The 24,941-nt window shown below is 50.7% G+C and overlaps 1 protein-coding gene across 2 annotated transcripts in view; it reads left to right on the top strand.

Moving 5' to 3' along the window:
• Nucleotides 1-24,941, top strand: part of PPARGC1B (PPARG coactivator 1 beta) — a 93,799-nt gene that overhangs the window by 57,968 nt on the left and 10,890 nt on the right. For both annotated transcript variants that reach the window (XM_039485268.1, XM_039485269.1), the window contains exons 2-8: nucleotides 8,174-8,347; nucleotides 13,661-13,873; nucleotides 16,208-16,324; nucleotides 19,806-20,958; nucleotides 21,937-21,973; nucleotides 22,673-22,737; nucleotides 23,689-24,442. In XM_039485268.1, coding sequence (XP_039341202.1) covers nucleotides 8,174-8,347; nucleotides 13,661-13,873; nucleotides 16,208-16,324; nucleotides 19,806-20,958; nucleotides 21,937-21,973; nucleotides 22,673-22,737; nucleotides 23,689-24,442 — 2,513 coding nt within the window. The remainder of the gene's footprint in view (nucleotides 1-8,173; nucleotides 8,348-13,660; nucleotides 13,874-16,207; nucleotides 16,325-19,805; nucleotides 20,959-21,936; nucleotides 21,974-22,672; nucleotides 22,738-23,688; nucleotides 24,443-24,941) is intronic.

The raw sequence follows: 24,941 nt of genomic DNA on the forward strand, positions 1-24,941 counted from the left end.
TCACTGAAAGAGCCCTACGCGGTCTGTGTATTTGGTCACCTTGTGTCAGTTAGTGACCCAACCAAAACACTACTGGCTAATTTGGGGCTCTCTCCTCAGTGCTAATGTATATTTCTCTCTTAATGCTTCGAGTAGGCACTTAGTCATGAGAGGAAGGCTCTGTACGGGGTTGGATGAGTCACTGCAGAAGCCGCAGCTCTTTGAGTGTAGATGGCTGCTTGTTTCTGGCTGGGGTTATTGCTTCCTACAGCCTCTCCGGGGTACGGTCACTTTTCTTCCTTTTTCTTGCTCAGCCTAGAGAGCCGCAAAGCGGCGTTTGAATGACTAGCCTATTGCAAAGCATCCTGGGGACATTTATGCAAATGACAATGTAAATCTGGCCTTCGAGGCTTAAACAGGATTAAGTTATTGAGAAGCTGTTGCAATCAGTCCAGCAGCATTTTAGCAGCGGCAGACTTTAGAAGCTTAAACTTTTGCAGCCTCGCTAAACCTGAGCGCAATTTGCATATGATTACCCAGGGCACTTTGAGCTGCACTGCAAAGTATTTTGCCTTGACGTAAGGTGTTGGAATTAGGGGTTTCCTGGACTAGGGAAATTTGCACCAGTGTAACTATAATGATATTGAGATACAGACCCACTGCACTAGTGCGCAGTGGGATTTGTGCAGCATATCGACACTGGGGTAACTACATGGGAGCAGAAAGTCTCAGTGTAGGCAAGACCTACATGTGCCTTGTTCCACTAGATCCCTCAGTGCAGTGTAGATAATAATCCACTATAGATTCAGCTGTCCTCATGGTTGTTTTGTACACCTCACCCTGAGAGGCGAGGCTTTTTTCCTGGTAGTAAGCATTTTCAGAGGCTGAAAGCTCAGGTAAGCATTAACATGGGGAGAAATTGGACACTGATTGCCCAGTGGGTTCCAGCACCAGGCAGAGCAGCTGGCGTGATGCTCCTGAAATGCTGGCCTGCACTATTTTAGCTGCCCACGTGGTAGCAGAGTTACAATTCTTCAGAGATCATGTAGAAATAGTACGGGAATTGTATTTCTTTCCAAGAAAGTGCACAGATTACAGACGGGGGCCTGTGTGCAGATATCGTCTTGGTGAGGCGCTGGGTTAAAGCTTGCCTTCTACAGCCTGCTTTCGTTAAGATGAAAAAGCAAAGCCCACAATGCTTGTCTTGAAGGCTGCAGGATGGGTGGTTTATTTCCTGACGGCTGAACTCTCGACTTCCCCCCCACTTTCATTCAGGTGTAAGACTTGCAGGCAAAGTCCGATTTGTATCCTCTGAGCATGTGCCATTGACTGTTCCCTGGAGCTGGCTGATGGGGCAGAAATGAGCTAGGCTCCCTGCTTCTGATAGACAGTCTCTCCTGAGCTGTAGCAAGGAGGCTGCAGGCCCAGTTTTTCCTGCTGATCCCAGCCTGGTTTGAAGGAGCCAGCACATTCAAAGCCCTGGATATAGGCCTGAAGCCTAGCACACTCCGCATAAGAGGGAGGCCTTTGTGGAGCTGTCTAATCTGTAGAGCCCAAGTTCACGTTTAGTTTTGAAAGAAGGGAAAACATTCCCTGTCATGTTAATCCAATATTTGAATTGCAGTTGGTCTCAGGGAGGCACCTCATGTAGCTTTCAAGAGAAGGCCTCCCACATGCTAACACGTGGGTTAAACAGCTCTAGGAGGAGAACATTCAGAGACTTCAGCTTTCCAGATAAATGTCCCGTTCCAGCCCTGTGTCCAAGGTGGCAAAGAGAACTGAGACCTACTCTTCCCGGTGCAACCAAAGTAGAGTTTGGGTCAAAGCTGTGCTGAATCAGGACTTCTTGGGGCATAGCCCTGATCAATGGGGCGTCTCTGCCACAAGCCAAAGAATTCAGCAATCAAGTAACTTGGCATGTCAGAGCAGCCCAGGCTGCATTTCCCAGCCCTGTTCTCTCTGTTGTAACAGCCCACAGCAATTATGTCAAATATTGTTTTTCTCTTTAAGAACATTCAAAATTGCTGCTGGCAGGCTGTGCTGGTGAGCACTGTCAGGCAGGGAACTAACCTCACCACTGGCTTCTCCTGCCCTGCTTCTAAGAAGCCAACAGGGTGGCTGGCACTGGCTAGTTTCTTAGACAGCTCAGCACCAGAGTGCACATGAGGGCTGGGGGTGGGGGGAAGGGGTCAAAGGGAATCACTGGCTAGAGAGATATTACCCAAATAATTAAAAGTGAGGGCCAGATTCTCCTTTGACGTCAGTGGAGCTGTGTCAGTTTACATCAGCTGGGCATCCAGCCCACGCTCTTTATTAGGCTCTCCCGAGAGATGGAAAAAACCCTATTGAGACACCGCTAAACTTCTACCTCTCTAGTTCTAGAACCGGCTCTGTCCTGGCCTTGGACACATGAGCCTCGTTCATCTCTCTTTAAAGGTAATTCTGGCTAAGCCCTGGGCAGTTTGTACATCACGGCCTCAGAGGAGGGGTGGGCACGCTCTCTGGGTCATCCGCATAAAGGGGCACTTCTGCAGCAGAACTCTGGTTTTCAAATCCTTCCCCGGAGCCCACCTCAGTCTGTGGAGCCCAAGTCCGCGTATAAGTCCATATTCAGTTCTGAAAGAAAGGAAAACACTTCCTGCCTTGTGAATTCACTATTTGAATTGTCTGTCTGTGTGTGGCATCAGGTGTTCCCTGGAGCAGGCTGGTGGGATAAAAGAAGAGCTTGGCTCTCTGCTGCAGATAGAGGGGGCCCTTGTGGGCTGTCACCCACTGCTGAGAATTAAAAAAACAAACACAAAATGCCCTAGGACAGAGGCTGTCTCTGAGTCTGCCGGTGCATTCTGTGTCATCGTCTATTTAAGTTATAAGCTCCTCACAGCAGGGAGCCTGCTCTTGGTGCTTAACAGTAAATTAATAATAGTTTCAGTGCTCTATCCATCTGGTAACCAGAGTCTCTGTTGAAGTACAGCTCTTTGCAATGCGTATCCCACTGTCGGCAGCTTCTCTGTCCTACTTTAGTCAATAACTGCCATCTTTTCTCCCTGAAAGGAGCATGCAGGAAACTCATGATTTCAGGAAAGCCATGGAAGCCATCACTGTCATGTAAGCCACCGAAATTGCACGTCTGGTATTCTCGACAGGCTGCTGGGTGCTCTGCGGTAGCCTTGATCCTCACGTGCCAGTCAATCATGGCTAGGGTCATCCTATGTGATCTTGAATTTGACAGGCAGAAATCCAACCCTCCCACCTTAAAACCCCTCTATTAGGTGAGAAATGGAAACACCATTGTAGATATTCTGAGTTACCTTCGAAATTTTGCTTCTGCCTTCACCTCCCCACCTTTGTGGTTATGTGGTTACTGACCTCATGGTACCTACGCAGTGCTGCAAATGGCAGCCTTGTGAGTACCCCTGCCAGCTGTTCCCCCTGTTCCCAGTGGGTTGTGAGAATCTGGAGTCATTTCCAAAATGAAGTGCATCTCGTGGCATGGGGATGCTGCACTGGTTCCCAGTCCCACTGAAGTCAGGTGGGTTTTCCCCTATGGATCTGGAGTGGTGATCAGTTGATTCTCAAATCCCCTGGGCATGTCTCTGAACTTCGCTGAGCTCCAGTGCACACGAACCAGGTGTCTGGAGTGACGGATGGCTCCGAATTTTCAAGTCTCTCTCCATGGGTGTTTGCTGGCCACACCAGCCCGTTGGTTTTCAAGAACCAACGGGCTGTTTTCCCTATAAATTCTTGCGTGAAATTAGAACAAAGTTTGTTCCTCCCCAAGCCAGCAGGAAAGGCACAGAGTGGGAACAGGGAAAGCTGGACCAGCCCAGATCCAGTCTCCATGGGCAGCAGACCCAGCCTAGCCAAGTCCTACCTACCATTCCCCTATCACCTGACTAGGGTAGGGGGAGGGGAAGAATTGAAAATACTATCACTTGCCCTCCTGCCAAGTGCCTTTATTCCATTTCTCCATGGCAGGCAGCCAAAATGGAATTCTTTCCTCATTGCTAAAGTGAACTTTGTACTGGGCAAAAGTGCTGGGATTGATAAATCCCCTGGAGACAAGTTCTCCATTGACAGAGCTGATACCACTCTGGCAACGCCATCTTCTTTCTACCAACCTGGCCTGGATACAGAATTGTGGTTCCTATTACCCTGAGCTGGCCAGTCCCTTGGAATGGGGCTCAAACAGCAGCATGGCATTACCAAGACACTGATTGCATTCTCTCCCCCCACCCAAGTGCCAGCTGGGCAGCTCAGCATTCCAAGGAGGCATTAGGTTGCAGGAGTTTATTTTTAGACAGCTGTCTTGGGAATGGGTACGTGTCGCATCTGTAGAGAGGATCAAAAGATGTCCCAAGTGCAGGTGTCAGCTGCTCCTTGTGATCTCAACACCAGGATCTTTTTCCTTGTGGCATATCAAAGAGAGCAGGAGAATCTGACTGTTTGCTTTTTTAATTGAAAATATATCTAAAAAGGGGGTTTCTAAAAATAAAAACGGTTGCCTCTGTTCCCATGGGAAGATTTGGGAGATGGAGGGAGCCAGAGCAATTGCTGGAAAACAGATATTTTTGGGGGTAGGCACAAGAAACACGGAAGGAAATCAGGACTGCACTGTAACAAGTGATGGGGGAATCTGAAAGCCCAAAGGGCACCAGTGCCCCACAGCTAAACCATATCCATCCGAGAGCAGATGCAGAAAGGGAGAGGGTAAAGGCAGGAAACTGTATCCCTGTAAGTCTACAAGGGGTTGGCTTAGGGGAAATCCAAAGCTTCTGATTTGAAATCCTCCGATTCCCTGGACCCACAGGTTTGACTTGACTCTTTGTCCTTCTAAAGGAATTTGGGCTGTTTACGGCATGGGAGGCCAGCTGGGTGAGGAGTTAAAAGCCAAGGCCCTGGCAGGCCTCTGTGAACTTTAAAGATCCCGCAGCCTTTCATGGGTCTGCCCTGGTGTCCTTGGTCAGCATTTCTCCTTCCCACTCTTACGCAGTTTGCATCTGGCACTTGACTGTCCCTCTTGATGCAATGGTGTATTCCAGAGATGGAGCAATGGGCCCAATCCTGTTTGCCTTTCTTGCTTGAATCAGACTTATTGGCACCACTGGGGTAGCAAGGCAAGTGGGTTTTGGCTCTGTAGCTGTAAAAACTTATGGGATCCTTTGGCATGAGGGTGCTTCCTGCATACAGAAACACACATTGTAATGCAGCCTTGCCAGTGGGAAAGACGATGGAGAAAATGCTTTCGGAGCCATTAATAGTTTGAAACTGGTTTCTCTGCTGCTTGTTGGAATTTTGCCCTGTGTTGAGCAGGATGAGTGCAGCTGTGTGGAGGTACTTGGAGCCTTGTTACAGTGCTTGGGTAGGGTCTGTCTCTCTCTAAGGCTCTAGTGCCTGAGCTCCCAGCCACATGAAACCCACTCACAATGCTCCTTGTGGTTGCCTCGCCTTGCAAGCACCCTCCAGACCATTTGCCCTTCCTTTCGCCTTCCCCGAGGGTGGTGTTGATAAAGAGAGAAGGAAGCTGGGGGGGTGTAATGTTCACTGCTTGTGGAACAGTGTCCTAAGACAGACTGGAAAATATGGACAGGACACACAGTTCCATTCCCCCAGCCTCAGGAAACTAGACCAGTAATCCCAGATTATCCCAATTTAAAAAAAAAAAAAAAAGAGAGTGAAACTGTCTCTTCCATTCCTGTAACTTCTTGTGAAATAGATTTTACTTCCACTTGTTGAATCCTGAAAAGATTATTTAGGGCGCTTTAACGCAGCGCCTGGGGTGTTCTTCTCTCTTCACAGCCTCTCGGATGCTCAGATGTTTGTCTGATCTGAAATGCACTCACCATATAAATAAACTTGCTTCCCCGTTCATCAGAAAACACCCACGGATTAGCCAATAACGGCAAGAATTGTGTCACACCTTTCGCCTCAAGGTTTGAATCCTGCCCTGGCCATTAGTAGAGGCAGACAAACTATTACCAGTGAATGACTTGTGGTGAGTGGCATGAAAGGAGTTGGCAACCTCGACTCAGAAGGGAAGGACGGGGAGCCTGCGCCGTTGAAGTCACTGGGAGTTAGGCCCCTGACTTTAGCAGGGGCAGGATCAGAGTATGAATAGGCCATGGAGTCTGATGGACACTCACCCCAGCGCAGGGGGAGACCTGTTTGCAGGGGCAGTGTGTGTGGGAATTTCAGCCTTCCACTAGGCGGCTGTGCCCACTCCTGGTGCAGAGATGAGGCCTTCATCCAGGCCGGCTTTATGAACTACGGGGCCCGATTTGAATACCTGGGGGTGGTCTGGGGCTTTGGCGGCACAGGGTCCGCTCCAGGTCTTCCTCAGCACCGAAGGACCCCCCAACGCTGAAATGCCGCCGAAGACCCAGAGCGGACCCCATCCCCCCACCCCCGCCGCTGCCGAAGACCCGGACACTCCCTGTGGGTGCTGGGTGAGTAAAAGAAATTTTAAAAGTTTCTGTGCAACCTCAGTGGGGATAAGACCCTGTCTGGGGCGGGGGACAGCTGGAACAGAAGAGGGTCAGGACTGAAGAGATTCCTCTCTCTACTCAATAATTGGAGCACATTGACCGAGACACCCAAACCATTTGACACACTTTCAAATTAACATTGGCCTGGGGGGGGCACTTTTTGCTTTAAACAAATCCCCCCTTCACATTCATTCCTGACCCCTGCAGCCAGTGCCTTGCACATACCCACGCTCTCTGGTTGGCAGGGCATTGGCATAATGTCAGTGGGGGACTTGCTCTTGGCCACTTGCGCGTCCGTTGTGCCGGTGTCTAACGCAATCATATGTTCTGCCCCTCAGAGAGCCGTGTGGCTTTGCAGCAAGGCAGCCATCGGGAAGGAGGTGGAAACGGGGCAGGTCTCAGCTGCTTTTCATGATTAAATGGATATTTTTAGCTCTGTTCCTAGAGCTTAGATTGGCCTGTGTGCGCCAGGAATTGATTCCTCTCCACACTAGGTTTTTTGAGAGAGAATGCGTGTGTGTGTGTGTGTGTGTGTGCGCGCACGCGCCTGCGCATGCTGGGTTGGACACAATGGAAAGAGAGATGGGAAATTAAGAGTCTATGTTGCCTTCCTCAGTGACTTGGCTGCAGGGGGAACGTGAACCTGACTTGACAGGATTGTCGCTGAAGGTTGGATAATTTGGAGGTGATACAGTGATGGCTGGGGTTACAGAGTTTGAGTCAAGTGACAGGTGGGAGGATGTGGGAAGGCAGAGAGGCAAGAAGATGGGTTTGGGAGACAGAAGAGCTGACTTGTCTAGCTGTGAAACCATCCACGCAAAAGTCTTGCCCAGAGCAGGGCTGTTTTATGTGCCTTGTAAGCCTCTTGCTCTCCTCTCTAGTTGCTGACTTATCAGGGCTGTGGGATTAGCCCTGGCTGTATGCAGCACGTCACTAAAGGCTGGAGTGGCTTAAGTATCCTTGAAGAGCACGGACTGCTGCTTTGCCAGCATCTGGCCTGTATGGTTTTGAGCTTGTGCTCTCTAGAGGAAACCAAGCGATTCCCTTGCAAAAGCACCCCGTTGTGAGACTGGCAGAACCTGCGCCGGAGCTTCTGACACACAGATACTGGAGCACAGTTTTGTGGCTGTTTTGACTTGCAGTCTTGCAGGGCAGCGTTCCGAAGTTTCTGGTGTGAACTTGAAATGATGTGGGCACTCCCAGTTGATTGGCAAAGTTCACAGTGATCTCCTGTGTCACTTCACTGCCATGTAATTGCTCCAAACTGGGCCATATGCCAGTAAGCTGCTCCTGGGGTAAATATGACCCATAATACTCAGTAATGCTTCCCTCTGCTGCTCTCAACGTTAATATTGGGGGTAGCACATTAATACTACCGCTCCCAGCATGCAATGCTCTGTCTTTATCCCAGCCACTTGACTAGAGACGGAGCATTGCATGCTGGGAGCTGAAATCTCTGCAGGCCACATCTCTGCATTCAAGTTGAAGTCTGCTGAAATCTGCTCATTTTAAGCAGATGCGGGTTTGGGTTTGGGGCTCCTGGTAGATTGCCAGGGTGGCCTGTGGTTGGGCAATGTTTCAGCACCCTGAGTCAGATGCAACCCAACATGCATTTCATGAGACCCTGGACTTTGGCTGCTGTATCAGGCTTCTCTGGCGCTGGCAGGTGGAGGAGAGGATGGCCAGGCTCACCTCCTCTTGTCTCTTCACAGTACGAGGTGTCCGGCGAGGAGCACCTTTACTCCGATTTCCCTGAGATTGACCTGTCCCCGTTGGACGCCAGTGACTTTGACTCTGCCAGCTGCTTCAGCGAGCTGCAGTGGTGTGCCGAGCGCTCCGAGACCGAGTCCAGCCAGTACAGCACAGACGACTCCGAGCTCCTTCAGGTACCGTGTGCCATGCTGCTCCCTGGCCCAAGGTAGAGGCCACCAAGCAGCACTTTCACTCCGGGGCGAATCTTTCCTCCTGGCTCTCCCTCTCCTCTCCTGCCCTCCACCTACAACTACAGGGCACTGATGTTGTCCATTCAGCCCACTGAAAGGAGGAAGCGGCACCTGGGGAGGGGGAGGGACTGCTGTGTTGTCCCCTAGCCTAGCCAAAGAAGAGCAGTAAAGGCTGAGCGATCTGGAGTTAGTCTGTCCTGGCCATTCGCTATGGACCCTATCCAGGTCCCATTGATGTCAGTGGAAAGCCCCTATTTACTCCAAGGGGCTTTGGAGCAGGTTCTCTCTGAGGGGCACAGTCACCGAGAACAGCTTTCCCACTCCCCGAACTGCCCGTCCAGCCCCTGTCAGCACCCCCTCTCTCCCCCTCCGATCTGCAGCACGGGGAACCAGCACAGGGAGCGTGGGGCACCCAGCCCATGTGCACACACCTCACTACACAGACACACAAAGTCACTGACCAGTGCTGCCTATCCAGCCCATTGAAGCCAAGGCCTCCTGTGGGCTTCTCCTCAGGTAACATCGCCTCAGCTCCTTCCTTCTCCTAGATCAGCATGGGGAAGCAGAGGACAGGTGGCGGGATGAGGAGGGGAGGGGGTCGGGGCTATTAATATCTCTTCCCCAGTTGATTAGTGCTCCATTAATTTGCACTCCGTTTCTAAATGGGGCAAGCGGAGTAAGGCTATAATGAGGAGGTGGAAGAATAGAAGAGGGCTGCTGAGCCGATCCTCCTGTGATGTATTATTAAAAGGAAATTACAGCGTAGTGCCTAGTGCATCCTGTTTGATTTTAGGTCTGACAGATTGTGCTGGGGTGGGTGGCGGCGGCGGTTTCTAAGAGGCTCAGCAGCAGCATGGAGCGGTGTAGCACAGGAATGTTAATTTCCAGCATGCAGAAAACAGCTTCCCTTTTATCTGATTCTCCAGCTTCAGCATCACCTCTGCATTCTGCGCACACGTTTATTTATAGCAGAGACTCCCTCTCAACGAATTGCGCTCTGAATAGACATGCGAGCATCATGCTGATAGCTGATCTGCGTTCGGGGGGAGGCGCTCTGTTGTCTAATGAGCAAGTAGGAAGGGGCCCACTCATGGGTCACACACAGGATGTTAGTTCACCCTCTCTCCCCCACAGCCCTGTCACTCCAGACTCCACTCCATTATTGTGCAATCAGGAGGCAGCGTGGCAGTGGATGGGTGGGACACAGGGCTGGGAGACAGGAAACGTGGTTGTGCAGCCCAGCTGTGCCACTGGCTTCCTGTGTGACCTTAGACCAGCAGCTTTTCCCTGCCTCAGGGTCCCCACTTGTAACATGGGGATGATGAAGGGTGTTCCCCATACATAAGGCTTTGAGGTCTATGGTTGGGCATAAGCTTTATCATTGTCCCTGTGTGTGTCTATGCCTGTGTGTATACAAGCGGGGGTTAGGTGAGTAGATTACCAGGCGCACCAGACTGATGGTCGTAAACAAACACCTTGCTTACAATGTAGAACTGGACCTAAGTCACCAAGTTTGGATCCAGAATCAGATCCACATCCAGACTTCACTGACATTTAGGTGCTTCTTACAGACACACAAATTCATCTCTGGATCTGATCTTCCAGTGCAAGGGGGCTAAGGAGCATGCTGGTCCAGTGTCCTGCTTCTGGCCTCTCTAGTGCAGATACACTGGTTTGCAATAGAAAAAACAGTTGGTGCTTTTAAAACAAGTCAGTGGGGTGGCCCCTTCAACAAGCAGGGAATTTGCATGCGAGTCTCACAGAAAGCCATAGAGTCAATTGCTGGATTTAAAAAAAAAAGAATGGGATTGTTTTTGTCATCAGCACTGACATTTGCACTGATATGCTAAGAAAAGGTACTCAGACCTCATGCGGCAGGGCGTCTAGTAATCGACACAAGAGGTGGGAAGGAATCCCAGCACTGCATGGAGTAAGGGCATTTTCTTCTGAAGCGTCAGGGATAGCCCCTGCTGGAGGTGGGACAAGAGACCGGCCGGCCCATTGGTTGGACCCAGTGTGTAGGCTCCATGTAGCTGGAGAGGGATTGTGAGCTCTTTGGACACACTGGCTGTGTCTCCCACAGAAGCATCTGGCACCACCACAAGCAGGACCTCTAGGCAGTTTAGGAGGAACATGATGGTAGGTTACAAGTGGTAACAGAATGGGGGGAAAGGCAGAAATGGGCAGCAGGTCCCCTCCCTTCTGTAAATACCTGTCTGTCTATCTAGATAGCTACGGTACTTATATGGTCCCCATTACAAAGTATCTGAGTGCCTCCCAAAACCCTGAGAGTTAGGGCAGGGTTATTATCTCCATGGTACAGAGGGGGAACTGAGGCACAGAGAGACTAAGGGACTTGCCCAAGGTCACCCAGGGAATCTGTGGCTGAGTCTGGAATTAAATTCACGGCTTCTAAGTCCTAGGCTAATGCTCTAACCACTGGACCATCCTTCCTCTTGTAGCTGTGGCCTTGACATGCCCCATCCCCTCTGGACTGGGAAGGCAATGTCCCCTTTCCCCTAGGTGATGGTAGCACACAGAGAGAAGCCTTGACTCTTCTTCTCCCGCTTAGCGACGGGCCTGCGTTGGAGTCCAGCTCACTGGCGCCCGTTAGCAGCCAGTTGTGGATCTTGGCACTGGTTACATTTTTTTGGAGACTTTTAAAAAGCCCCAATGTTTCCGAACTTGACCCTAACAATACTAACGTTCTGGCCTTTACGCTGCGCTGCTGCTGTGCTTGAAAAGGCTCCAGTGCAGCTGACAGACCTTCATCACGAGATGCATATTTTCCGCTGAACTTCCTGGGGAAAAGATAAACAGAGCAGAGATATAAGAGACAGGCCCGTTAGCAGTGATAAGGACACAGTGAAATGTATCCCACTGAATTTCTGTGCACAGCAGCCAAAAATGGGGCATCCTGACACCTTTTCCCTGGGACTGGTGTAGAAATTTCTAGCAGGGTTAGCGGGTTGAAGAAAAGAATATTTTAATTCTCGTTAGCAGATGCTAACATACATTTGGGCCGCATTTTAGACCCAGATTTATCCCTGTGCTACAGGCAGAGCTGCAATTATCCTACTTATTACTGTCAATTATTTATATCAGGAATACTACAGTAAATAATCCCATAGAAATGAATCCTCCTGAAGAACTGAATCCGGGTCACTGCACTTACTCCTTTTCTTATGTCCAGCATTCTGAGGTTTTGCCCCAATTTTGGCCTTTGGCAATATGGTTGAAATGATGGTAGTTACAACAGGGTAGGGGCATCAGCAGAGCTGTGTGGAGAGCCCAGACTGGAATAGTTGGGGGTCATGGTTGTAGGTTGGGATTGAGGTGCCTCAGCAGAGCTGAGTGTGGGAGTTCAGGTCTGGAATAGCAGGTGAGTGTTGTAGGTCAGGACTAAGATGTATTAGCAGAGCTGTGATGGAGAAGCCTGCGGCCCTATCAGGTTTTCCTGTGCTGGTCAGGTCAGAGTTTAATAGGCTCACTCTCCTAGTTTCCTTAGAGCCAGTGACAGCATCTTTCTCTTCAAAATATCCGCATGCAGTGTGACACAGTGTCATGACATGTCACAGGACAGCCTCAAGTCAATCCCGATATTACCACCCCCAGGCATTCAAAAATCACGAGGCAGGAGCCAAAAGCATGAGAGTGGCTTAAAAATCATGAGTTTAAAAAATAATAATACATGCTGGGTTCTTTCTCCTTGCTTTCTGATTTCTGAGCCTTTAAGATTCATGACAGTCTCATTTTCAACCCTTTTCTGCAACCACAAAGGCTAGAAACTTCCTTAGTTTTAATTAAAAGCTGAGAGACTCTGATTCTAGTCATTGGGGCTTTAAGAATTAAACAGTGCTTACCAAAAAGGCATGATGGCAGCATTGGCACTACTGGCAAGTGCCATTCCAGTGCTCCACCGGATCTGAGGGGAGGGGGTCAACGTGGAGGATGACACCACGGACTCCCTTCCATTGGACAGCCCTGAGCCTAAGCCCTTCAGATACCCTTCCCTCATTTTGCTGAGCGCTCCAATTCCTCCGTCCCACCCCTCTGAGCTCCAGTGAGTCTCAGGAAGTGCTGGTCAAAAGCAAGAGAACAAGTCAGGTGGAAATTGTGGTCACAGCTTCATGCCAGCTGCCCACAAATTGGGGAAAGAACACATCACCGAGTGTCCTTCCCTGTTTTCAGAGTGTCTGAAATACATCCAAAACAGGAAGGATGGAAGTTAGTTAGAGAGGAAGCTGCTGCTGGGAATCCACTGCAACAGCTCCTAATTTAAAGGGGGGATTGAGTTGGGTGGCGTTTTTTGTTTTTTTTAAAGACGCTTGTGCAAGTGTGATTCAGAATGATACAGCCAAGCCCTTGCAACTTAACCCCCCCGCCTCCCAGTAGAGAAATAATACGCCTGTTCAGAGATGTTCAGTGACTCCTGAAAGAATGCAGTCAGTCTGTTGAAGGAATGAGCTTTCCATGCACCAAGCCCAAGTAAATTCATCTAACAGCGTTCATTTGGAAGTGAGTATTCACGGATGGTTGAGTAGGCCAGGGTCTCTCAAACTGCCTACCGTAGAGCAACTACCCTTGGAGCTACTGAGGCCAACCGTGGCAACTTGCTGGGAATCGGAAGGGCACAATAAATTTGTATAAAATGGACCAGATTGCAGCCGCTCTTGGGCCTGATTCTGCTTTCACCCTGGGGTAAATCGGGAGCAGTCCTGCTGAAGTCAGTGGAGTAGGACAGATGCAAACCTGGCATCGGTAATGGAAGTAGGGTGACCAGACAGCAAGTGTGAAAAATCGGGACGGGGGTGGGGGGTGTAATAGGAGCCAAAGGCGGCATGGGAGCTGATTTTCAGTGGCACTCACACTGCCTGGGTCCTGGCCACTGGTCCGGGGGACTCTGCATTTTAATTTAATTTTAAATGAAGCTTCTTAAACATTTTAAAAACCTTATTTACTTTACATACAACAATAGTTTAGTTATATATTATAGACGTATAGAAAGAGACCTTCTAAAAATGTTAAAATGTATGACTGGCACGCGAAACCTTAAATTAGAGTGAATAAATGAAGACTCGGCACACCGCTTCTGAAAGGTTGCTGACCCCTGACCTAGATGGAAGAATGAGGCCCCCTTTTAAATAATATGGTGGGGCAGCTTGTGGGAGCTGTATTTACGCCCCCTAGAGGTAGCCTGCAATGGAAATGTTGGCTGGCGCTCACTGCTTTGTGCAAATCTCTCTTGCTTTTCAGATAATAGACAGTGAGAATGAAGCCCTGCTGGCGGCCCTCACCGAAACACTGGATGAAATACAGGAAGATGACATGGGCCTGGCTGCCTTCCGCACTATGGAAGAAAGGGACGTGCCCAACCACACCTGTGCCTCACCAGCCCCTCCCCCCAAACCAGTCGCCCCCACCCCGGGGGGGCCCCCTTTGGCCCCTGAGGTTGATGAGCTGTCTCTAGTAAGAACCCACTTCCTACTGTTTAAGGTGGATTTGGATGAGCCTCTGATAAGCCGGCTGCATGGGTATGATAGGAAGCAAAGGTCTGAATCTTTTCATTATAGGCTTAAAACTCTTAACCGTCGATACAAAGCATATACCTGTATTGTATACGTATACATGTGCCGCGCCATCGCTGTCACCCCCATCACCATCCTCATGGGAACAAGCTGACTGCTGCTGTGTGCAAAGGGCAGTGGGTGTTAGCAGATGGGCAAAATCCATTTTCCAGCCTCCCAAACCAGGGAGGATTTGGTCTGGGGTCTCATTTTATCTGAACCCCACCATGGTTGGGCTACCAGGGTCTCATTGTGACCCATTCCTGCCCCCACTCCACCCCAGAGCTCCCCATCATTCCACTGCATCTCACAGGAGCACCTGGGGGCAGTTCCCAGCCATTTCCCCTGATCCCCAAACCTCCACCTGTAGGCCTGGCCCTTCTCCCTCACCTTCAGGGTGTGTGTTCAGGGCCAGCGCTCCTCAGCTTGTGCTGGAGAGAGGGGACTCAGCCTGATTGTAATCCTAGCCCTTGCACCTTATCTGTGGCCTCAGTTTGAGAACCTCCCGTTAAGTTAATCAACCTGCAAGGAAGTGGGGAAGAGGAAAGAGAGGTATAGCTGATGTCACCCCTCCAGCCCTTCCCACAAAAAGAGCAGCCCATCTTTTCTCTCCCAGCCAGAGCTGCATGCGCTCTGAGGTTGGCCTGGGCCTGCATAGCCTGCAGTTCCCCATGCCCATTGGGGAAACCCTTGAACACGCCTGCCCTGAAGGAGGCCTCTCTGTGGCTTTGTGCAGTTTCTGGGTTCCAATCCCACCTCCAAGTCTTTCCTGTGAATCCTGTGCTTTATCCTACCGCTCCTTGGAACCCAGCTTCACTCACAGCTTGAGCAGGAGAGCCCTGGCATTGCCACCAGGTGGTACAAGGCTTCCTGGGCCATATATAAGAGCATCCCTGCTGGTCTGATATAACCGAGCTGGGCCTGTAGCTCATTCACCAGCCAGAGCACTCTGTCCATGGGGGAGGATCCCCCCTACCGCTTTGTTGTGTAATGACTGAAAGGCATGGTTTATATAAAAGTACATTGCGGCATCTAGTGGTGAAAGCGTGCATTTCCACTTGACACTAATTATCTGCGTGTGTGAGGGGTGTATATATCACACACAATGTGTATGTGTATATATAGGATGTATACGTTGCAGGGGGAAAGCACTTACACTTATTATAAATGGGAAGTGCACAATTAAGCCCCTGTTGAAATTTCAATGCAGAACCCGACCAAGAGAGCAGAAACGCTGTTGTGTGAACCTCCCACTTCAATAACCGTTATCATGGGCCTGGTCTTAAAAGGAGGCCACTAAATTTGCAGGCCATCTTTGAAGACCAAGCCCTAGATATTCTACGTCTGTACGTTCCCATAGAGCCTAAGCAGTCGCCTTGCTATTGATCTAGGCTTCAGCACTAGCACGACGCATGTGGAACATGGAATGTTTTTTTAAAATGTTTTGAACAGAAGACTGTGCTAACCCTGTGATCAGAAATGAGTACGCCATGATGCTGTGTAACCTAAGGAAATTCCAGCTCAGCTGTTGTCACCAGACCCTCTTGATGGGATTACAGTGGAATTCACATCGGGGTCACATTGGGGGAGATTCCCAATAAATACTTGGCACTTACACAGAGCTTTATATCTTCAAAGCATTTTTCAAGGTAATTGATTAATTCAAGCCCCTTTGGATCATTACTGCCAGATAATCCTTGCATGGGGACTCGTGAGCTGCCCAGATCAGATGCATACATAGAACTAAAATCACCATCTGAAAAGGACAAAAATGTTTTGGTGGGTTATTTAAATGCCCCGGCAGTGCTGGTGACTTTAATAGGAGGTGCCATGGAGTACAATGCAGTGTGGTTTTGGGCAAGCAAATTCACCTCTTTGGGCAGCCTTTTCCCATCTTGCAGAGCTACAGGGGTGTTATGAGCAGCAATGTGTCAATGCTTGTAAAGTGTTCTGAAGACATAAAGCACTTCCACAGGCTATAAAATTCTTTACCTGGAGCCAAGTAACATGCAGAGAGGTGTGAAATTCTTTCCTGCTTCGTTCTATGATCCTTACAGCTGACAGCCCCAGCCTGAGCCAAGGGCAGATACAGGCACACTAATGGTTTGTGGTTCTTGGCTTCAGTGACTGGAGATCACTGAACCCACCTCACGTGTGTGCAGTAGAGGTTAGCCCGCGATCGATTGCTGTTCGCGCTGGAATTCCCATTCTTTTTCTCGACACTTCTCTTTTTTAGCTGAAGAAGTTGCTTCTTTCTCCGTCCCACGTGCCTCCAAGCTGTGAGGCTCAGAGAGAAGGGAGTGCACGACGCCAGGGGCCCCCAAAATCCAGACCCCAGCGACCCTGCACAAAGGTATTTCCCATCCCAGCTGCCATGGCCCCATCCCAGCAGGGAATGCTAGGGATGCCCCCACGCCTGCCCATCTCCTCGTCACCCAATCTGAAGACTGGCATTCAGAAAACAAGCCAGCCAAATGGTGGTTCCATGGAGGGATAAACAGCCTCTGAGTGAAGCTACTGGGGGATAATGAGCCCTGGAGATGAAGCTGGTGGAAAACAGACTTGGCCTAAGAGTGTCACGATCTGAAGGGAAAGTGCTGTGCACGGGGAAATAGCCTCTCTCAAAGTGGACTGTCTAACCCTGAAGAGATTCTGGAGAGACCCTATCTGTGCATTTGGGACAGCTTGTTCGCAGTGGGGCTGAGGGTGAAAGCCTCTCACAGTTTCACTGAAGTCAGTTCTTTGGAGTTCTGATTTATAAAATCCCCCCGTCCCAATAAATTATAGTACAACTTACTCTTGGTTGAGTTGACTTATCCTGGGGAGAGCTGCATGCAAAATTGTAGAGCCCAAACCAATCATTTAAGCTAATCCCCTGAAATCCAACGCAAGCCACCATCAAAGATTTTCCATTCGGATAATGGAAATTGTGCAGTGCATTAGATAGGTGGACTTAGATTGCCTGGGGAAGGCAGAAAAAATCTGCCAGGGCATTGTTCCATATCAGCTGCAAGGGGGAAGGAAAGCACTGGTGTTGTCACAGACACCAGCTAGAAAGAGATCAGCTGTGTCTGACGGAATCCATGTAGCTGCCTCCATGTAACCTGCCTATCTAGCTAGTAGGTTTCCATAGTACCTGCACTATTTTCTGCCACATAACTGAAGGGTGAGAACTGACTCTGCTCAGAGGCCCAAGCAGAGCAACCACAGCATGTGAATGTGTTACCTGGGTTCAGAGAGATGAGGTGGGTGAGGTAATATCTTTTATCAGACCAACTTCTGTTGGTGAGAGAGACAAGCTTTCGAGCTACACAGAGTTCTTCCTCGCTGTAGCTCGAAAACTCGTCTCTCTCACCAAGAGAAGTTGGTCCAATAAAAGATATTACCTCACCCACCTTGTCTCTCTAATATCCTGGGGCTGACAGCTACACCACCACTGCAGACATAGTTGGGCTCAGTCACTCTCTTGTTCTACAGTTGGACGGAGTCAGTGACGAGAGATGCTAGTCACCCCTCTGGAGTCAAGTGGGTGCTTTAGGGGTTCAGCTGCCATCCTAGCCCTGCTGCAGGGTGAGGGAGATCCAGAGAGCCTGAATGGTGCAGGAAGTAGGCTCTGTATCCTAGCACCTTTCTCTTCTAGGTAGCTGGTGCAAATTCAGCCCAGGTCAGTTGTAACCAAAAGCCAGTTCATCTGCCGGCTCTTGGACAGCTTGAATGAAACAAATTTTGGAGCGGGCTGCTCAGTCTGTTCAGATCACAGAGACCACCACATCAGTGATGGGCAGCTCCACAAAAAAGTCACGCCTGGAAGGGCTATGAAGATGGAGCCCCCTCCTCCAGAGAGGCGCTCCAGAAGGCTGTGGTTTGCCCTGTGACATTCCGGGATGCAGTCCAGACCAGAGAGGGGCTGTGCTAAACTTCAGATTTGCCTGGTCTCCTGGCTGTCTCAAGACTTCATATGTAAAATGAGATAAACACACGTTCCTTTGTTTAAGATAGGCCTGCCTGACAAGTTTTGCCTAATCAGGGCTACGTGAGTTTGAACATGTGCCACCATCAGCATTCAGGGGGAACTCTTAACTTTGCGTATAATTGCTACACACATTTCCCCATGGTACTATTGACCAGCAAGTTACTAGTTTTCAAATGATACCATACAAGGCATATTTTGTACAAAGACTATTACAGTGTGCAGGGTGTGAATACAGGGGGGCATTCCGTCACACTAAGACACCCCAGTCCTCTGGCTAATGAACAGCCTGTGGTTTACAAGATGGGCAGGCTAGCGCGGGTGACCATGATGAATTGGGATCAAGGCACTATGGGCGTGTCTACACTGCAGCTGGGAGGTGTGATTCCCAGCGTGGGCAGACAGGCTTGTACTAGCTCAGCTTGGGCTAGCATGGTAAAAAATTGTGATGTGGGCGGTGGCTCGGGCTGGCTGCCCGAGCTCAGAGTCAGGGGGTTGGGTGGGCTTGGATTCAAGCAACCAATCCAAACTGCCACTGGTGCCGCAACGTCCACGCTGCTATTTTTAGTGCACTAGTTTGAGTAGAGCTAGTGCAAGTCTGTCTGCCTGGGCTGGAAATCTTGCCTCCCAGCTGTAGTGTAGACATACTCTCTTAGGCCAAGTCCATTTCCTCATCTGTTCGCAGGCAGTTCTCATAATCCTCCCAGAGGCGTCACTCAGAGGCTGTTCTTCATCCCTGTCTGTTTCAAAGAAGGAAAGCAACCTTCATCCACTCTCCCCAAAGAGCAGAGGCTAGGAGAAGGTCCTTGCTGTGCTGCCTTGCCCGACTCATGGTCTCAGCTCAGGGATCAGACCCGGCAGCAGTAGGGGCCCAGGCAGCAGATGAAGGAACCATTGCTATTGAACGTTCATGTGTTTCCACTGAGATGTAATGAGCTGTGATCCGGCCCACTCAACTGGCTGTGGTGAAGTAGAAATACCTAGGGCAGAGATCTCCATAACCACCTTGAGGACAGATCCCAGCAGACTGCTGAGGCCGGATGTGCCCTCCTTCACTGCTAACAAACAAACCCTGAAACACTGCATTGTTTGCCGATTCTTTGCAGGGATGACTGAGCCTGCTTTAGTAAATCTGCGCTTACCATGTTCTGAAGGGCCTGGGCCTGGAGAGCTGTTCTCACTAAAAATACTCAGCCCTTGTTTCAAAGTGGCCTTGTGAACCCAGGCAGAGTAGAGCCTGCCTAATGGCAGTGCATGAGTGGGGCAGAGGGGACGGGAAGCCACTGCAAATGACTTCATTTAGAGCAAGGATGATACACGGAGCGCCAAGTATCCTCGGCCCTTCCATTATCCCAGGGACAGCGCAGGTTAATTATTTATAATTGTTCAAAATGTCCTAATAAATGTTGTATACTGTCTAAATCTGGGAACATGGGAACTCGCTCCAGTCTCTGCAGTGGAGACTTTGCTGAGAGCCAAGGCTGGCAGCCTGTGCCGTTAGGGAAATCCTGCTGTCACTCCGTGCTAGACAGGTTCTAAAGATGTTCAGTGAAGCAACTGCTCTGTCCATGTAAGCAGGCAGTGCAAACAGTAGCTCATCACAGGAACAGGCTCTGCTCCCCAGAGAGGGCCCACTTCCTTACTCCTTATGCTGGGTGAGAAAATGGGCCCAGGGTCTGTTTCTCCCTAGCATTGTTCAGTGAAATAACTGGACGTGGCACATGTCCCCCTAGTGGGTTTGTTGCTCCCACAGCGTGTATTTCTGCAGGTGGGGAGTCTTGTGTTGCAGTAGTTAACCAGCCTCATTTTAGGGCTTGGGGGCTGAGTCTGTTCTCACGGGGACATCTCTCTTCTGTCTCTGAAGGCGGAGGGTCCCCGGGACAGAAAGTTGAGCCCTCTCCAGGCTCAGAGTCGGAGCTGCACAGAGCTGCACAAGCACCTCACCTCCACCACACGCTGCCCACAGACCAAAGCCACCTGGCCGCCGGACGAGTACCAAGGCAGCAGCAGCCGCTCCCCTCTGAGTCACTCTGCACACAGTGGAGACGACAGCGACTCGAGCGAAGACTCGCTGAGCTCCAGTGAGATCCCGGTGACTCCTCGCTCCTCTGAGGACGGCGCCAGCGAGAAGGCCATGCACACAGTGGTGAAGCTTATCCGTTACATGCATACCTACTGCCTTCCTCCGAGGAAGCTGCCTCTCAGAGACCCTGCAGATGTGAAGCACCAGCACTGCAACAGCCCCTACAAGAGAGCAAAGCCAGACTGCCCTTTGCAGATACCTCCCCTTTGCAGCCAGGAGAGCCGGACAGCCTGCACCTTGCAAGCAACGGCCGGCTGCAAGAAGCCTAGAGCCACATGGCCTGAGTTCTCCATCCTGAAGGAGCTACTGGCCCGGGACCTGCTGTGTGACGTGAGCAAGCCGTACAGATTGGCCAAACCCGTGTACGCTTCCTTGGTCAGGCCTCATGGCTCCAAGTCTCATGGAACATCTGCTCAGGAGGCTGAGGGCTCTCCTGGGAGATATCAGTCCAGAGCCAAAATGCCTCTGGAGAAAGCAGAGCTAAGGCAAAGCCCCAAGGCTGAGGCCGAAGCCAGGAGAGAGACCAGCAGCCCAGAGGATGCCACTCTCCCATCCCAGCAAACCTCAGGGAAAGGGGGACGGAAGCAGGAGAGCGCTATTTATGCTGTCCGGCGCTCCAAGAGACTCAACCCTGAGCTTGGCCACTGGCTGTCATTTCTTGATGAGCCTCTCCCAGAGCCATCTGTTCCCAGAGAGGCAGCAGAGAGTCGGGCGAAGGACGCTCTCGCCTCCCGAGAGCCCACATTGTGCCCAGCCCTGGAGAACTTCAATGCAGAAGAGCCAGCGGCAGAGGTGGAGGTGGGTGGCACAGACGAGAGGGACAGCAGGTGTCAAAACCACCCAGAAACCCAGACCCCCATGCTGGGGAGTCCAGTTGAGGGGGAAGGATGTGAGGTGGATGAGAGCCAGCACTGCACCCCGTTGCATGAAACAGGTAAGGAGGAGAGAGTGTGCAGGGGCCTAGAAGTGAATTAACCCCAGCATTGACCTGGCATTGCCAAAACTAATGCTTAAAGGAACCCTGGCTGACTCCGTTCTTCCCAGGCCGTCAGTGCATGAGGGGCTTAGCAGAGGCTGAGCTGGTTTGCGGTGTTCTAAGCAGTAGCCCTGCATGTCAGATCCAGTGCGCTCGCTGGGTGATGAGTCACTGTAGCAGTGCTGCTGCCTGGCTGACGTAGGAAACATTTGTGCATGTGCCCGTGAATGGCTGAGCACTGCAGACCCCAGAGCCAGTGGGGCAAACACCAAACTTCTTCAATGCTGTTGGGGTTTTTCTGTGCAACTTGTGGGGTGCATAGTTCAGTGGGTAGGGCGAGGGCTGGGAGACCAGCTCTGCCATTGGGTCACTGTGACCTTGGCCAAGCTGCTTCCCCTCTCTGTGCCTCAGTTTCTCCATCTTTAAAATGGGGGTAAGGACACAGATCCTCCTTTGTGAAGTACGTTGAGATCTATCGCTGGAAAGCACAAAGACACTGTCTACTGAGTAAATCACTGCAAAACCACCCGCGAAGGATCTCCCCATTTTCTCATCCTATAGAATACTACCCCTCCAGCTGAGGAGCAGGCCGGAGCTCCCCCTGGAGCCCCTTGGAATACTATTAATTATTAGCAGCACCTTAGCATGTGCATGGTGAAAGCGCTTTACAGAGATTATGTGATTAACCCTCACAATGTAGGCAGGTATTATCCAGTTTGGTAGATGGGAAACCAAATCACAGAGAGGCAAAGTCACTTGCCTAGGCCACACAGCAAGCCATGTCCAAACTAGGGCTAGAACTCAGAGCCCCTGGTGCCCAAGCCCACACCGAATCTGCTAGCCCACGCTGCCTCCTCTTTCTGGGCGTGATGCAATCAATCAGTCTGAAGGGAATGCAGCATGTTCAGTAATTCTGCTTCTCTCCGTGTCTTTCAGAAACACCCACGTGTCTCACGCTGTCCTTGGCACAAACGTAAGTGAAAAACAAAATACTTACCAGCAATTTAAACCCAGCCCGGCGGCAGTCTGGGCCAGCATGACTGCCAGGTGGCCTGTAGTTTTGCCTGGGTGGACACGCGTTTTAAATGCCAATGTTAAAACAGCCAGCCAGGCAAAACTTCAGGACTTTTACCAACCAGGCAAAGAGGATGTGCAGCAGGGAGGGGACATTTGACTAGCCGTGGCATGTGTTTGAAGCATAGTGTCTTGGACTGGGATCCTAAATGCAAGGGATAGCATAGCTCCAGGCCCTCAAATTCAGGGCAGGTTATGCCTATGGATTGCTCTGCTGAAAGCCTTATAAGTGCCATATGCTGGAGAGAAGATAGTGGGGGTACTTCTCTGGCTTCTTTCCCTGGAAATAAGGAATTGGAGCTCTGGCTGTGAGGGACACATTTCTGCTGGAGTGACTCTCTAGCTGCCTGTTCCTCTGTCTCAGCTGGGAGGGAAAATGGAAATGCTTCAGAAGCTTGGATTCTGCCCCACCCCCCAATCATGTACTAGCCCTGATGCCACAGAGAGTCGGAGAGGGACACAGTCGGCGTCCTGTATGGGTGACATCTCCTGTTCCCCCTTTGCTTGAGGTCTCTATGCTGCACTTTCAGCAGTACTCTCAGTCTCTGATGTTCATATAAACACCTCCCTGCTCCTCTAATGTTCTTCTCCTCTCCAGTGATCCTACATTTGGGAAGAGGAACTTTGAGCAGGTGCTGACTGTAGAGCTGTGTGGGACTGCAGGTAAGCCACTCATGTAAAGAGGCGGTGCTCCCTTCCTTTGTTGTTGGGATTCTCCCTGTGTACGTTGGAAGGTGAGGGGAAACAATACCAAAAATGCAGTGTGAAATAGTCTGGCGCTAACCGCTTCTAGATGTGGTGGGGGTTGTGGTAATCTGAGGAATTATTATAACAGTGTAAATATAATGGATTTTAGTAATAAAAACCTACATTTCTATAGTGCCTTTCATCTGAAAGGATCCCTCAGCACTTTACAACTACTCTTTTAAGCAATTCAGATACCACTGAAATGCAACCACCTCTGGGGTGGAGCATAGCAGCTGTTCAACGGTGCACCGCAACACCGCACAACATATCCATCCAGGAAGTGAGGAGGAATCCTGTATTGAACTGAAACTATGGAAAATATAAAGAGCCAAATTGTACATTATCCACTTGAATTTGGTCAGAACCCCCAGGATAAAGTTAACTGTTAATGGGAGCATTTCCACTGACTTTAAGGGGGGTTGGATTAGGCCCCAAATCCTTGCTTTTCCAAAAATTGCTAAAGGATTGACAAGGACTATGTGAACTGGGCTCACAACTGGTCTGCTATTGAGGGCATTTGCCAGGGAGGTCTCCCTTCCAAGTACCTGCTGACCTCAGCTGCCACACGGGTGCCCAGCTCCTTTGACAATCCAGTCAAAGGCCTTTCTCACCAATGTGTTTTGAGGAGGAGGCAGGAAGGGGATCCTGTGGGCCCCTCTAGCTGCAATCCACTGTGGTTTTGCAATGACCCCCTTCTGAAGACAGGAGTAACTAGCAGGGAGCCCCTCTCTACAGAGTAGAGGGTTGGTGGCTCTCCATAGCGTCACTCAGACCTAGCTCCTCTTGCCATGACCAGTTGTAGTAATAGCGGGAAAGCTCTGCTCAAAGAGTTTCACTCTTGTGGTTTGTTGTGTGTGGGGGGTCAAGGTCTCACACCGCCTACCACTCCGCCGTACAAGCCTGCTGAGGAGGACCTGTATAAGCCGGACATTCCCCATGGGTCAGCGAAAGAGGAAGCCACCCTCACCTCCTCCATCCCAGGGCCAAGAACCTCAGCAGTGGCAGTCAAAGTGGCAGCCCCCAGGAAACTCATGAAGAAGCACCCAGAGCGAACAGAGCTTTACGCACACCTGAGCCGAGCTGCCGTGCGCCCTTCCTCCTCAGAGCAGCAGGGGCTGCTGAAGCGGCCATTTTCTCGCTCTTTCGGGGACCACGACTACTGCCAGGTGCTGAAACCCGAGGCCACGCTCCAGAGGAAAGTGCTGAAATCCTGGGAGCCCCAGAGCCAGGCGGAGGCTGAGCACAAGCGAAGAGTGCCCGACGCACACTATCAGGGGTCGGGGAAGGGCGAGGCCCTGTGGAAGGAGTGCAGCAAACAGCTCAGAGACCAGGAGATCAGAGCCAGCTTAACCAAGCACTTCGGCTTCCTGGACAGTGCCCTTGAAGATGAGGACACAGCCTTCTGCAAGACCCCCGAGTATGACACTGTCTTCGAAGATAGCTGCAGTGAGAGCAGCTCCCCCGTGGAGGAGGAGGAGGAAGAGGAGGAGGAACATTGTGAGCGTCCATTGCGCAGGAACCCACTTGCCAGGTCCAGTTTGCACCACTGTTCCCGGAGCAGATCCAGTTCTGGGTCTTCATGCTGCAGGTCCAGGTCTCCAGCAAACAGACGGACTTTCAGGTATAGTTGGGCAGCTGGCAGGAGGGGAAGGGTGGGACTGATGAGTCCCAGCCTGCAAGCACATCTCAAGCAAAATAATTTCTTAGGGGTTTATACTGGGGGTATAAGAGAGGCAGGTGAACAGAGCCCTGGCCTGGGCTCTGCCACCAAATCCTTGTGTGACCTTGAGCAAGTCATTTCTCCATCTCTCTGGGCCTCATTTTCCCCATCTGTCAAATGAGGATAAATTTGTTTTCCCTGGTGAAGCACTGTGAGATGCCAAGACAAAAAGCCGGTGCTAGAGACGTGCCAAGTGATGTTCTTGTGTCAGTGTGACGAACACACAGACCCCAAAGCGAAGCCAAGGTGGTCCCCCCCATTCCCAGGAATACATCCAAGCATTCAACCCCAAAGATCCACTCAGGTGTTAAGCATCAGGTGTCAGCCCTGACACACTGAACAGTGCAGAGTTAACACTGAACACCTCCACAGAGCATAGGTGCCAACTCTGTGAGTGCTC

This window comes from Mauremys reevesii, linkage group 8, assembly GCF_016161935.1.
Source record: "Mauremys reevesii isolate NIE-2019 linkage group 8, ASM1616193v1, whole genome shotgun sequence".
Taxonomy (NCBI): domain Eukaryota; kingdom Metazoa; phylum Chordata; order Testudines; family Geoemydidae; genus Mauremys; species Mauremys reevesii.